This window comes from Stegastes partitus, unplaced genomic scaffold (assembly GCF_000690725.1).
Source record: "Stegastes partitus isolate 25-593 unplaced genomic scaffold, Stegastes_partitus-1.0.2 Scaffold1126, whole genome shotgun sequence".
NCBI lineage: Eukaryota > Metazoa > Chordata > Actinopteri > Pomacentridae > Stegastes > Stegastes partitus.
Window position 1 is genome coordinate 77,132 of NW_007578857.1, and position 15,459 is coordinate 92,590.

Here is a 15,459-nt window from a genome sequence, read left to right on the forward strand (position 1 = left end):
ATCACATCAGTGCCAAGCTACGGCTGAAGATGTAGTGGAGTTTCACAAACACACATAATGGGGTTTCCAGTCAGGGAAGTCCAGTGATCATGTGCTGTCATGAAAAAGGAAAAGACAAAGACTCCTACATTGAGAATGGGAACTGTAGTGACAGCTCATCTCCTATGTACAATACCTGCATTCATTAAAAGTCTTCTTTTTTTTTTTTTTTAAATGGAAGCATATTGGAGTTCCGTTGTGTTGTTAAACCACATATACTGTGCAATGGGTTTCATTAGATTCTACAGACTTTAAATAAAAAAACATTACGTGTACTCACAAGCGCTTCTGGATTCTTTTATATTTACTTCCATCTGGTCTTTAAGTGAGTGGGCCAAACGCATTAATTTCCACAAATTCAATGTGAAAAATATCTCTGGTATAAAAATATGGAGTCTTAATTGTATATCTAACTTTACATTGGATCTAAAACAATATTCCCTGCATTCTACGTCACCTCTTTCCCCCTCCATCAGCCAGTGAGTTCTTTCTGCCTCCTTCCTACATATTATTTATTGCTTTATTGCCTGTCCTAAATCTTCAGAGTTCCTCTTTGTTAATGATCTGTTGTTACTGGTTCCCCCTTGCTGATGCATTTTCAGCGTATTTCATGTCAGGAACTCTTTCCTGTTCCTGGTCCTCAGATAGGCCTCTGGAACATCATAGCCAACGTTGTTGGCCCTTATTTTACTTTCAGAAAAAAAAGGCTCACTAAAGTAAAACCTGTTTAAGACTTCTTCTGGATCTAAATAGTTATCCGGTGTCTGTTTGTTTATCTGTGATAGCTGGACTTTCATTTATTACTTCTTGTCCAGTTGAGCAGCACCACAGTGTACAGATTCTAAATCAGAAAGAGAATTGCTTCATGCTGCTGCTCTCTATTATTTATGAATGTTTGGATAAGGGTATCCAAAAACCACAGAAGTTACTACATTGTACATATACGGGGAGAAAAATGAGGTGTCATTTTTAAGCATGTTGAATATGCAGAGCCATATCATTCAACTGGAGACTAGAGTGTCTGTTTCACAGAAGACATTTTAATTTACCATCGTGGAAAAAAGCATATGTATTACTAATAACATATATTTTGGCTCTACTTATATTCAAATGTCCCAGTAAGCCAAGGCAGTGTGACAGCGAGCCAACATGCACAATACCAGGACCATGAAACTTAAGCAGTTCAGTGGAATTCAGCCTTTGACTATTTCATATTTTAGCCTGTGATTTTCATACATTAGTGTGGAAAAACTCTTCTCTATGACATATTCAAGAAATTGTATATGTCCAAACAGGTAGTGGTGAACTTAACAAATGTGCTGGTGACGCTAGGTTGATTTTATACACAAGCCATGTAACCAATAAAGGCTTTAAAATAAAATATGATGATGATGCTGCACCTCAAATCTGCAACCAGATGCAGATGGTATATGTTTATATTTAACTGTCCAAAGAGGATGACTTTTCTATGCCTGCATGAAGCCAAGCAACATAGCGTGTAATGGCACTGCACTCTGATGCACTTCTTAAGAGAGACCGTTCAGATTCATCAATGTGTGTCCTGCTCATTTCAGATGGCTCCAAGAATAAACGAATGGAAGGAGAAGCTTCTCATGCAGTATAAAGAAAGTATAGACAGCAGGTACAGTTAGAATCACTTACAGATCAATGCTTTAGTGGCATTCCAGTGAAACACAATAAATGTTACGATGACTGGCTGAGAAGTGATTAAGTAAAATAGTTTATTTACATTTCAAGCACTATGCTGTTTGCTGTGAGTATTTCTTGTTTTTGATTTCGAGCTCCCTGTTCCACCAAAATACTAACACCTATGATCCTCTCTCCTGGTATGATATGACAAAGAGTGGTGTGGCTTGCGTTGTATTCAAATTGACAGGGTTTACTCAAGTGTATGAAAGGTTAAACACACCGCACTGTGTACACATCTATAATCTACATTATTTATAATAAATTGCTCAGAAAATGACTCCCCTTACATATCTGATCACGTCAGGTGAAAACAGACACAACAAAAATATTTAAACAGCAAATTTCCAAAGCAAATCCAACACACGATTACAAATTACAATATTTAAGAGGGAAAGAGAAAGAAAACTGCATCACATTAACATGTACAATTACATAATTTCTCACAATACTAAAAGCCTACAGGAAAATAAATTGAGAAGTGCTAGAAGTGACTTGCCTTTTTGGTGTTCCAACACTTTAAATCGCTCTGAGAAATATAAGAAGTATTCAATTTCTTGTAAAAACCGTAAAGAAATTTCACCGTAATGAGGGACAACTGTGTTGTTACATTTGGCAGGGACACTCTGAAAAAGATGCATCAAAACTTGTCAAAGTACAATTCCAAAGCAGCGTAGCTTATACAATTATTGTCATTACGTTTCTTATTCAAAGAAAAGAACACATATATTTATAACTATTTAAAAAGTCAGTAACACAAAAATACAATGTTCTCAAAAATACAATTCCTTACACTTAAATGTTTTAAGGAACTTAAAACATCTATGAAGAAGTGGAAGATGTAGCCTAAAATACAACCGGTCAGTATACATCAACAGTTTCTCACAATAGGTTACATAAGGACAGGAAAGCCTAAGTAGGTGGCAAGTCTTTTTTAAAAGAACATCTTTCAAAATCTTTCATCTTCGCTATAGTGAAAGTAAGTCATTTTTACATTGGGAACAAGGAACAAACTGTACAGGCAGACTGTGTGTACAGAGGGAGAAATAAATCACTATTAGATCCTCTATCACAACATAACATCAAATCCCTACAAAGACAGAAAGAAAATGAAGAACTTGGTAATTATTTTCACAGTGGTGACGCTACATCCATATCCAAAGTGAGTGAGTCTGTAAAAAAGAAAAAAGAAAAAGCAAAACAAGAAATCAATATTAGGTCAAGCTCTGTAATATTTGCCTGTGCTTGGTATTAATACATGCTGCTGAAGGTAAGCTTCGAATTAGGGGTCGGGGTTCAGCATGAAGTTGTGCTGATAAAGGCTAGGAAATACAAACCTGAGAATTCATTATGTAAATGAGTGTCCTCAACCAGTGCAAATATGGGTCAGTATATACACTATGTGACTCACCCAAATGTCCTTGATTAGCTTCAGCTTCATTGTGCATCAGGGAGTCGAGTGTGCGAGGCGACATGGGGAACAGGTCACTGGTGTTTCCAGAGTTTGTACTGTGAAAAAACAAAAGAGAAACAGGAAATGGTTATTATATTAAAAAGTAAAATGCCCACTGATGCCCATGTAAACACTTCCTGCTGTACTGTTTGTGTGAGTAGTGTTTTTTCAGTGTAACTACTGTGACAACATCTTTTTTATCCTACTATACCACAAGCAACATGCTAATAGCCATCTTCTAACTTGGGCACGTCAGTGATGGCTTCATCACACTGACAGGCTAACCACAAGTTGCAGTCTGGCTTTATTGACGTATCAGTGGTTAATGAGTTAAAAAGTCACAATTCAGCATTTGCCTCAGTATGCAAAGTCACAGTCGCAGCAGAATAAAGACAGAATGGTTCTGTGGCAGAAAAATTGAAAGAGGCTTTTTGATATAAACATCATAATTCATAGCAAATTAAACTATGACAGACTGAGAAAATATTTATCATGTGATGTGCTGAGTTTTACTTTAATCTTAGGCAGTGCTACACACAATGAGACAGAAGGCAGACAGAATGGATGTTAATGACAGCTACACGCCAGTCAATGTTAAAATAGTTGGTTAGCGTTGTGGATTAATTGGATTGAACAGGACATTTGTCAGCCTTTTCTTCAGGCTTAACAAAGTACAGTTTCCTTTTTTTTGGTTCCCGTCGTCCCCCAAACCAATGTGGCTTTTGCCTTGTCCATTTTCTCATGGAATTATAAATCATTTTCAAATAATTTTTAACAAGTACTATTATATTTCCTTAAATAATTACAGCAAAAAAAAACAAACAAACAAACAAAAAAAACCCAATTTGGACAGTTAAACCCATACAAATGGATCTGGATGAGGGATTATGACAAAAGTGTCTGGGGAACAAGACCATGACCCGAGCAAAATGAAAAATTGATGAATGGCAGGAAGATGCCCTTCACAGTGGCTGTGACACAAAACAGGAATTATGTTGGTGGGGTTACTGCATCAATGTCCCTTAAAGCCACCCATCCAACACACAGACAAAGTGACAAGATGCACACACAGCCCTACATGCCACCTCCCCCCAAGTGGCCTACCATGGGAATCCGTTCCCAAGCAGCTCACTGTCCGGCAAGTCCATGAACACGGAGGGACACCTACGGAGACAGGTCAGGATCTCACTGAGCAAACCTCACAAGCCACCAGCACGCTATCAACCCCACTACCAACCAAAGTAAACATGGCTGATGGCCTGTTTGTACACTCTCCTAATGTCAGTCGACCTCACGCTGTCACACTCACCTGCAGTGAATGCTTCACTCCTCTGCCCTTCTAATATAACTTTTAGTTCATCTCAGGTATCCAGAACAAATGTAGCATTTTTACATAAATATTAGTTATGAATATCAAATATTATAGCATTGCAATTTATGCATTTATTTCTCTATGCTAACGAGAACGGGTGAATATTTAGAGGTTAAGTTGCTGGTTTGTTGTTGTTCAGATGTTGTTTGTGCACACTCAACAATTAAATGTATATTTTGTGGTCTCTTCCTATCATTGTGAAGCAGAATTCACCAAGCGTTGGATTGTTCACCCACGAATAGGGAACGTGAGCTGGGATTAGACCGTCGTGAGACAGGTTGGTTTTACCCTACTGATGATGTGTTGTTGTAATAGTAATCCTGCTTTAGCCTTTGTGGTCCTTAAACAACACATTTAGTTCAGTTTACAACCAGAATGCCCTACTTAAAACGTGGTGGTGGTCAGACATGCATACAATCACCTACAGATGTGCAAGTGTTGCACATGGCAATTGTCATATTTAGAATTGAAAGTAACTCCCTTCACAAATGTTCAGTGAACACACAGCCAGTCGCCCATCTAAACTGACTCTACACAGAATCTGCTGATATCTGGGTTCACAATAATTGGTGTAAATATGACAATGGTCCCTCCAATCGCAGCACTGACCTACAGTGAGCGTGAAAACACTTTGTTCTCTATTGTTTTAATATTTGACAACACTAACCACATGTAAGAAAAGGTTTGGGGTGTTCATCTTGAACGGAAACATTCAGTCTTTATAAAAGAAAACATCAATCGGTAATAAAGGCTAACATAAGTGGAGGTTACTGGGTGGCATGCGGTCTTCCTGTAAATATTATGTCTTAAAAATAAAGGAAAGCAAGGGATACTTACGGGGTAACACAGATGAATTTTGTCTTTAGGTATGGCTGGGTAACTGTAAGGGAAAAAAATGTTAGCAAAACACTATTGAGCACAATAGAAGAACACAAGGCATGATGTGTGACTTTCTTTTAAGCTGCACGGACACCATAAAGAACACGGCAGTCACTTACTGCTCGTTGAGTCTCCTCCCATCTCAGGTTCAGGAATTGCTTCTGGCCTGCAGTATTTCCCAAAAGCTTCCTCTTTGGGTATCTCAGGGTAGAGGTAAACAAGAGGTGAAACCAGGATGTTGGTGGCATCCATAATCTTGTAGCCCATGATGATATCGGCAAAAGACATGCTGTTGAGCTGCTGCTTGGTGTATGGCTCCACTGACTGGATCTGGGTTTTTCCTATAAACACACATGAAAGCTCAGCGTCACAGCAGATATACAAAACCCTGAAAGGATTACAGGAAGTTCCAAAATACTCACCACTGATATCCTTCTCTACCCAAGTAAATGTAATGCCGCCCTCCTTGCTGCTCTCGCTGAAGCGCAGCAGAAAAGTGCCAGGAGGTTTTGGACTCAGAATGGCCCTCTCCCTCTCCTTACTGATAAAACCCATGATATACCTGTAGACAAGCAACGGAAGGCAAATAAATATATGTTACATTTCAAATAGTAAGTTTATTTTGAAACTGTTGATTACTGCATGCGAAAAACACTTTGAAAGGAAGGCGACAGGCAATTCCAGTGCAGCCTCAGGGCCTTGGCTGTAAACAAAAGACGACCTCTCACCCTTCATTCCACAGGGCGAGGATATACTTCTTCACCAGGTCAATAATGTTGTCCAGCCACACCCAGAAGGAGAAGCCTTTGCCAGCCATGTTTTCCTGTGAGGAAGAGGAAAAAATATAATTCGCACAAAGAAACAAACAATCAAGAAGGCAGAGTGAACTACTTGTGATTGTTAGGTGACTTACCTTACAGAACTTGGCCCAAGTGATCTGACATCCAGAGTAGTTGACGCAAGGGCCTATGTGGACAATTACAAAACAACAACACATATTAGTATATTCAACAGTGCAAAGGTAAATGATCTGGAGGGTTTTAGGCTTGGCATCTCACCTAGTAATTTCTCAGCCAGTGTGGTGAGCTGTTCAATGGTCAGGCCTCTCTTGGTGGTGGATGAGAATTGCCAGCTTAACACCTCAGCCACTTGGTCCCATGTCCCAACTGGAGGCTTTGTGAAGAAGTTCACATTCTGTGCAAAGAAACCAAAGGCAACATGTTTTGAAAATATATACTTTTTTTTCCTACTTCAAAAAGGAGCTACAATTTAATTGTAACAAGAGTGGAGCCCCTCTCCACCAGAGGGTGCTGCCTTACCTTTGGGTGGTTAGTGAGCATGTTGTACCACAGGATGGAAGCCCAGGCATTGGGCATCTGGCAGATGTTTGAAATGACTACCACAGGCAGGGAATGAGTCTACAAACACAGAGGCAAATGAATCTTAGTGTGTTTATTTTATCTTCTCTTTGAGAACATTGTTTTTCATTGCTGACATTTACCCTACACTCTACACAATGATGGTAAAATGTGCCCATTTCTATTTTAGTACATGGTCTCTTCACAGGAATACTTCAGGATGTCCTCTCATTAATACTGATCTTACACCCAGAAAAATATTTTGGTTCACTCTGAGATCAGGGTTGGTTCTGCAGATATGACAGGTCACTCACAAAAGAATGGTACGATACTAACATCATCCACTGAAATGAAATGCCACCACTAAAATAATGAGATTTCAAATGTATTATGTGAAGGCCAGGTACCAAAAACTCAGTTGTAGTCATAAGCACAGGGTCTGAGTTTAGTACCGTAAATCAAGTCAGCCAATAAACAGTAGTAACACTGCATCTTTTCACTGATGATGCATGCTAATTTGTCTCATTATGTTACACGTGCTGTGGATGTCTGCCAGCATCTGAGGATGTGAGCTGCGATTCATTTGACGTTTGAAGAAATACACAATGCATAATACATCAGGCTTGAAGACAACGTAAACCGAACATTTAAACAGAGAGTCTCTGCATATTCAAGTAAAGACGTTTCTTTACTGTGAGGGACAGGGGAAACCTGTGAAAATCAAGTGCTGCTTCAGCTTAAACATTCAGTTCCTGTGCCCCTGCTCTCAGTGGGGTAACTGTGGTCAGGTCAAAAACTAGGTTGATGGAAGAGGGTTTATCTTTTAGACACACATTTAAAAGCTGGGGAGGTGGCAGTCTCTGCAGGCGGGAGACTTTGAAAATGACTCATCTGTCTGGTTTGGAGATGTTTAGAGTTTATTGACTTCTCGTGTTGTATGAAAGTTAAACTGAGAAAGCAGAAATGTCTACTCACCTCCAGATCTATTTTCAGGCCTTGGTGATAGACTTCTGTCTCAAAAGTGATAAGATGGAGTTCCTCTGTCACAATCAGAGAGGCCTAAAGAAAACAGAAGATTTAAACCTTTGATAAAACCGTATATGTGTATAAGCGGTCAAAATAAATAAATAACAGCAGTTAAAACCAAAATCTATAATCTTAGATACTAAATGCAGTTGGCATAACAATCACCAATAAATGGCATCACCCTAGCAACTGTCAGAAATAGTTCTTACATCGCTATTGGTCCGGCCACCGTTACCACACCTCTGTTCTCGCAGGGTCTGCAACAAACAGGAAATCAGTGTTTCACAGCAGGCCTTTATCAGAGAACTTTATGACGTTCAACCAGTTAGAGGTTTGCCTCTATAACTCACCAAGTGCTTGAACTCTGCCGACAGGCTGCCATTGTTGGATTCCTCCATGTTCATAACTTTTGTGTTGGTACCGAGGATGTTGAACTTCCGTGACCTAAGGAAAGCCACGGTACAACAGGAAATAAGACTCTTCTCTAAAACAGTGTGCATGAAATGCTTAGGCTTAAAAGTGTTGTTGAAGTCTTACCCTCGAATTGCAGCCACATCTCCAGATTCCCTGAAAAATAAACAGTTCAAATTAGTAAAGCAAATATTTCCACTGCTCTGTAATGTATGTCTGTCTGTCTTACTGATTAAGACTTAATAAATATTGAAACTAGATTTTAAAAAAAAACAAAACTCACTTGTCAATGCAAACTTTAATTTTCAGCTGATAATTGAGTTCAGGAAACTTTACCAGTAGTCTTCAAAAAAAAATAAGAGAGAGAGAGGAAATTTATTAGCATATAAAATGATGCAACTGTTGCTCTTTCTGTCATATGGGACACATGTTGTTTCTGTTACTTCCATGTTGTAATCCTGACTCTTACCTGACTTTATTTGTGAACTGCACCCCTGTTTTGATGACCAGAGGTCTGTCGGGATGCATGGGCATACAAGGCTGTCTTTCCACCACAAAAGCGCTGTAATACAAAGTATGCTTCAGATATTTCAAGCAAACATCATAATAACATATAGCAAATAGCATTTAAGTGCATCTCACAGGCTTCATGCAGACAATGACACAGAAATCATCAAATTATGTAAATAAAGAGTCAAATGTTACAGAAAGCTCTATATCATTAATATGTGGATTTCTGAGCTTGGACTCTTTCTATCATAGGTCATTACCAAGGATCAATAATTAAAATCCAAGCAGCTCATATTAGCAGTTGCAATAATCTGTCTGGGTAAACAAAAAGCAAAGACTCATCAAATCAAGTACCTTTTCATGAGGTTTCTAAACAAGTCCACAATCTTCTCCTCCAGGGCAGGTCGATGCTGAATGATGGGGTCACCTTTGTAGGACACTTTCTGCTGAAGCTCCTCCAGCTTCTTGATCTGCTGACGAATCTGGAGCTGGGACTCAGCCAAGGATGTGATCCTGACAAGGAAACAATTTGCAGTTTAAGTCAGACATCCTAAAAGATGAAGCAAGTTGTCACTTTGACTTGATATTACAGATGGTTGGCACACTACTGCAGGCACATTTTGCTTGACGTATGTGTAAATGGAGGGAGATCCCCCAAAAGGATAAGTAGAGCAGAGTGGAGGCCAAAGTTCAGTGTCAGTTAGCCTGAATCATCTATCTATGCCATAAGAGACAGCTACTGCTATCTACAGTGATCGTAACCTTTACTCATGAGGATTTGAGCATGAAAATCATTTTACTGCACTTTTTTTTTTTTTTTTGCAGCTTGTAGCAAAATCTCTTATTTGATTAAATTAATTAATTTGTTCAGAAAACGAATTTAAGATTCCACATTTACATGATTTGTGCAAAGATTGTGCAAGGAAGTTTTCTTCCACCTGACAAACTTATTTAAATAATTGCTTGAAAGTTGCTTCCTCCTAAAATGAAAAAAATTCCTTCACTTCTTAACTTTGGTTACCATGTTTCAAGGCGATCGAGGCAGATGTTTGGTGGACCGCCAATACAGGCAATTTGCTGTCTTCTCTTCCAGTCTGCCAGTTCTTCATCTGTCAGGTTCTTCTGCACATAATCCATGGCAGTCAGCAAACCTCCCATCTCCGTCACGATTTGCTTCAAGATAAGGACAGCACACATTTAGTATAGGCATAAAGTTATCGCCTATCTGGGGTCCAAACAGTCTGTCACTGTCAAGGATTCAAGCAGTGCTTCTGTGCTAATATCTAGAATAACCTATAATTTTTAAAAGGTGCACCATGTTTTAATCTGAAACTTGCAGTTAAAGTTGTCAAGTTACTATTAATGTTATGATGGTCACTGTCATGGGTGGCTTCATGTTTGCACCATATATTCTTGCTTGTTGAACTCAAAAGTAGAATTTTTCAGAATTTCCCATAGTCTTCCTTTGAAAATATAAGGTAACTTCTAAAATAATTATTTATCACACCAACACCACTGCTTCAGTTTTACACTGTGAAGCAATTCAGAAACTTTGACAAAAAGTCAAACTAGCAGTCAAGGATGAATGACCATTAGTTTCACTGGAGATGACAAGTCTGTGGTGGGGTTTTCTCCTATTTGTGATAGTCAATAACCCCAAGCCGGTTGTCTTCGTGAATAACTAGAGGTGTTGTTCCATCTGTTTCTAAGTACATTCTATAGTTTTAGATTTGCTTCTTGGTAAGTTTTATGTCTCAAGTGCTTGATCATGTATGTTTTTACTCACTCATGACACTATGAAGTAAAAGCACCTACCCTTCTGAGCTGGTCCAGGGCGCTCAGCATCTGCTCAAGTTGAGCCATCTTCTGCCTGGTAGCAGCTGCCTGGCTATTTCCATTTAGGTCCTGGGACAACTCTGGAGAAAGTGAACACTGAGGTGAGCATTTTTATCTAATGATATCACTGTCACATAATGAGGTGATGATGATAATAATATACCTCCTTGACTTTTTAGAGTCTTGTAATTGAAGTCAAAATCATCCTGCAAGTTTTCAAGCATTTTCATCTTCTGTTCCATATCCTGTAGAAAAATACGATAATGTATATGCCCAGATAGACTAATTACTTGAAGGTAAGATAACTTTCAGTATCTTTACATGGCATATCTAAACGTATATTAATAAGTCTGTGATGGAAATTAACCTGCACGCGCTTCCTGATGTCTTGAAGGTTGTGCTCCAGTATCTGCTGCTTCTCTGTCACTACTGTCCCAGTGGGATGGGCTGCCTGGCCGTCCTGTGAAAGGATAAAAGATATGCCAATGTAGAGCCATTGTGCCAGTTCATACCTTTTAATGATGAAAGTTTCAAATGAAACCATGAAGACTAAAAGCAGGTTTGTGTGGCTACCTGTGTAGCAGACGTGGCAGTCTGCAGCAGCCTTTGTTCCTCCCACAAACAGCGAGCAACAATGCGGGCGATATCCATTGGCTTCTCCAAGTACTTGCTCTGCAGATGCTGTTTAATCCTGCGCAGGTTATGCTGGTAGAGTACATTGTTCTCCTGCAGGAAACGGCTATACTGCTGGTCTATTTCTCCCAAGAGGTTGTGGAAAACCAATGTGGCATGTGATTCCTTATTGGCAGCATAAGCCCTTATAAAAGACAAGGTAAAGTAATCAGGATACAATGATTTATAGTTAAGCATTCCCCACCTCCAACAAGAGATCCTAATGAAAATTTCATTTTGTGAAAACTTTTTTCCCTTATGCCTCCTGCAACTGAATCCAAGTCTATCAACATACACAACGCAACAATTATGCAGATGGTCAGGATCACTGGGGAATACTATAGAAGCCAGATGATGGTATGTGCCCCAATATTCTTCTTCTTCTTTTTTTTTTTTTTACTTTGAGACAAACTCTCTTTTTCAGGAGTTTCAAGTTCATCCTACACACTACTTACCAAACAAAAGAAAGGGAGACAGAAAATATAACCTGCTTTGCAGACACCACTACAACTTTGAATTTCATGAAAAAAGAAAAAAGCTAGAATAAAGTGTCATTGCACAACATAAAACTGTTCAGGTGCACTGTGGGACATTATATGCATGTAATTTCTGCAATGATGTTATGAGATAAAAAGAAAGAAAAAGGTCACAGTAAATGTTAAAAAGTGATAACTTTCTCTGTGGTAAGGTATCAGGAAGTCGTGAGTGCAGAACTAGTCAGGAGGGAGTGAAGCAATTTCTGATGATGAAAGCAATTTCAAGGGACGGGTTAACAAACAGGAGGAACAACGTATAGTTTCTGTATAGACCTAGGAATTCAGTTATTTCTTACCAGTCCTGACTCTCAATCCAGGGGGCAAGGAACTGCCGTAGCTCCATTGGGAAGCTGTCACTGTACAAGTGGTACAGTTGCTCCAGATACCTGGTCTCCAGCTGCTGTAACTGGTTCCACTGGGCCATCCTGACATATGCTGCCTCAAACCTACACAAAAAAGATGACAGCAACAACACAAGTTAAGCAGGATCCCCAGAGAATGCCTCTGGTAGGATGTATATTGTGATTTTTTAAAATAACAGCCTCACTTAGCTTAACAGGATAACTCTTACACTCGACAGAGGGAAATATCTAAATATCATGTTTTCTCTGGAAACGATGACAGGCCCCTGGGAGGCCTCCTATTCAGCACAGTCACTTCCTGTTCACTGAAACACTGCGCCTCCACCAAGATATATAGGCCAATGTGAACAGCTGTCAACACCTTTGGTAGATAGGAGTTAATGATCTCTGGCCAACGTTTTACCCCAACGGTATTCGCTAGAAACAAAGTCCCACTTCCTTTTCTCAGCTCTTGAAAAACTGCCAGCTTAAAACCAGAGAAATGGCTCTTTATATCTTGTAGAATGTAATTTGAGCAACACTCTTTCATTAATTGTAAACCACCTGCTGGCAGAGACAGCTATTACCCATTGGATTCGCAAGACAGGCTCTGATAGCCTTTTCATCATATCAGCAGAAGGCTAAGTTGTTCCTTGGAGGTTTTCAGATGGTGTATTAACAATAACCTGGCATTCAACAAATCCAACAAAAAGTTGTGTCCTTTGCCATCCCTATTAAATAACAGACTGAGGCCTTTGTTTAATCATTGCATAACATTTTGGATAGTGGAATGTAACAGAAAGACTACCAATACCTACAGCCTCAATACTTAGTATTGAGTAAATCAAGTCTTGTCCACAACAAACGAAACAATATAGGCTTTACAAAACTGACTTTATTGCAAGGTTCCATTTTTTACTTCTTTTTCCACCATAGCCAATATTTTGAAAAACTGAACCTAAAAAACCTGTGAGTAAGTAACAATATTAATAACAGCCCCAACTCCATTTAGGTGTGACACCGCTGTCAGACCTGAAAGGAATAAAGCCATTATCAGTGTTAATAATAAGAACTGTCAACTATCAACGGCGCAAAACGGTCTATTGTAATTGACCGTAAAAGGAATACTTAATGGACTGGTAACTCAGTATGAGGTTCCACGTTATTGTATAATTACTTTAAGGAAACCTGAAATATAGTGTTTTTTTGTTTTTTTTTTAAGTTTCATGTAATTCATGCCATCTTACTCTCATTGCATCATATCGGAAGGGATTTTTGTCTCACAATTGGTGCATATGACCCATGTTCCTCTTTCACTGACATATGAAAAAGATGCTTATATATGCTGTGAATTTCTGGGAATTTGAAAACCCTACGAGGATCACATCAGAGAGCAGCTGAGTCATAATCAACACAACAAGAATTCCTTCAATTTATCTGAAATTCCAAACAGTATCTCAACTTGGTGCTACGTTTTGCATTCTATCCACAGATAATAAGCCAAGAGGCTTATTAAAATAAATCTGCAGACATCTTTTCAAAGTTACACTTTTACTATATAACATTTCCACTACCTTTATCATGTCTCACCATATGTTTTATGAAATAAACTCACCACTTAAAACAAGTGGGTCAACTACTCTGACAAAAGGTAGAGACCCTCCATGAGAACTCTGTAGAATTATCAATAAGCTCATCTATACAGTCACAAAGACAGCAGTTAGTGTTTTATGGCTGATGAACAATTATTTTAAACAAATCCATTGTTTATGTCAGATACTAAAGCATCTAAAAGTTAATTTGTATGGTAAGCTGATACAGTAATGGGCCTAGAAAGTCTGAACATATTGTCTGTTAGTCAGATTACATATACATTTTGTCTTGGTCAAACACATTGTAAATGATAGATGATGAGGACCCTTTCAAAGATGCTCACATTTCACAAATATTGATCCAGGTGCCCAGGCAAAGATTCTACCTTAAATCCACATCTTACTCTGAACTGCTAAACTCATTCTGATGGTGTGCAAACAGATTTCACAAGACAATATGTCAACAATTTCAAACTTTCAGGCAAACAAGGTGTGTTTGTCCACTGCCCAATGTCGGGTAGTGATTTACCACTAACGGTAAAACACAGTGTGATTCCCTAATGACATGATATTCCAGGAAGTACTTCCTTAAACAGACAAAGAAAACAGAAACCATGTCAAGTTGACATTTGTACGATCTATGAAAATACAGGCGACAATAAAATCACTATTATGTATGACATTACACAAAATGTGATAGATTATGATGTGTCATGCTTTCAAGCAAAAAAACTGTGGTATCTATCAGTAGTGTAGTGGCCTGATAGGCTACAACTCTGACTTCACAGTTGAATTGGCAGCTCTTAATATAGTATTTCTGAAAAATCTATCTCTGCCAAACACCTGTGGAAATAGGATTATGTGAAAGTATGGACAAATCGTTTTTAACATGAAATTTGTGTAATGGAAGAATTGAATTCCATTGAATGTTGTGAGACGTGTTGGCCTGCAGGTAGGATGGAGATGGGCGTGACAACTGAAAACAAACACAATACAATGACCCAAATTATACTGGCTCTAAATACCAGTAAAAAACCTTCGTCAACGGCACTTTACCAGTGATCAATATCAAACTAGAGCACATGAACAACACAGAAAAAAATACACTTAGAATAACAAGACTATGAATTCTGGTTGTAATATTAACTTCGTAAGATGCAAACAGAACCGAAAAGGCCCAGTTATAACGCAGAGACAGTTTAATAACTTATGTAACACCACGTCCACCGAAGGTTTCCTCAGCATGAGTAACTTATAACGTAGCCCCAGTGCTGCAACAGTAGTGTTGTACCCTTGTGGATAGCACAGCTAGCTTGGCATTAATGTCGTCTGCTGTCACGTTTCAAAAGCCTCGTATTTAAGAAAGATTCTAGATACCAAATGGAGAAGTCGGTTTTTAGTGGCTTACCTTGCTCGCTGTCACTTTTTTTTTGAGGGGGGGGTAGAAGTTTCACCGTCAAAAACAGCAACCTTTCAACTATACTGCACTGACTTCAATAGTCAGTGAGAAGTTTTTTGTTTTTTTTCTGAACCCACAAAAAAATGGAGCGAACACTCAGTAAAAGCTCGTAACTCTTTTCTCTTCACAGCCAACACGAGAAACAGTTGTCCGACGCAAGAGCACTGCTTCTGGCCCAACCCATTCCCTACATTGCAGTCTTTCCAGCCACACAAACCCTATGGCTGCTTTATTGACAACTCTAACCGCCAATTACAGTGGGCGAATC

At 38.9% G+C, this 15,459-nt stretch overlaps 1 protein-coding gene across 2 annotated transcripts; it reads right to left on the bottom strand.

Annotated features, from left to right (window-relative positions):
• Positions 1–1,693: 1,693 nt before the first annotated feature.
• Positions 1,694–15,369, bottom strand: stat3 (signal transducer and activator of transcription 3 (acute-phase response factor)). 2 transcript variants are annotated; one of them, XM_008296408.1, is made up of 24 exons: positions 15,141–15,369; positions 12,096–12,245; positions 11,165–11,408; positions 10,959–11,051; positions 10,755–10,836; positions 10,571–10,671; positions 9,777–9,928; positions 9,110–9,268; positions 8,715–8,807; positions 8,529–8,588; positions 8,372–8,401; positions 8,185–8,278; positions 8,044–8,091; positions 7,784–7,867; positions 6,770–6,868; positions 6,509–6,644; positions 6,364–6,416; positions 6,179–6,273; positions 5,873–6,012; positions 5,570–5,791; positions 5,409–5,451; positions 4,304–4,363; positions 3,158–3,255; positions 1,694–2,918 (listed from the first exon to the last, which is right to left on the bottom strand). In XM_008296408.1, exons 2-24 carry the CDS (start codon positions 12,221–12,223, stop codon positions 2,878–2,880), a joined length of 2,355 nt encoding a protein of 784 aa, XP_008294630.1. In that variant the 5' UTR covers positions 12,224–12,245; positions 15,141–15,369; the 3' UTR covers positions 1,694–2,877. The 2 variants fall into 2 exon arrangements, with proteins under 2 accessions (XP_008294630.1, XP_008294631.1); XM_008296409.1 differs by lacking the exon at positions 4,304–4,363 and having other exon boundaries at positions 15,141–15,368.
• Positions 15,370–15,459: the final 90 nt, after the last annotated feature.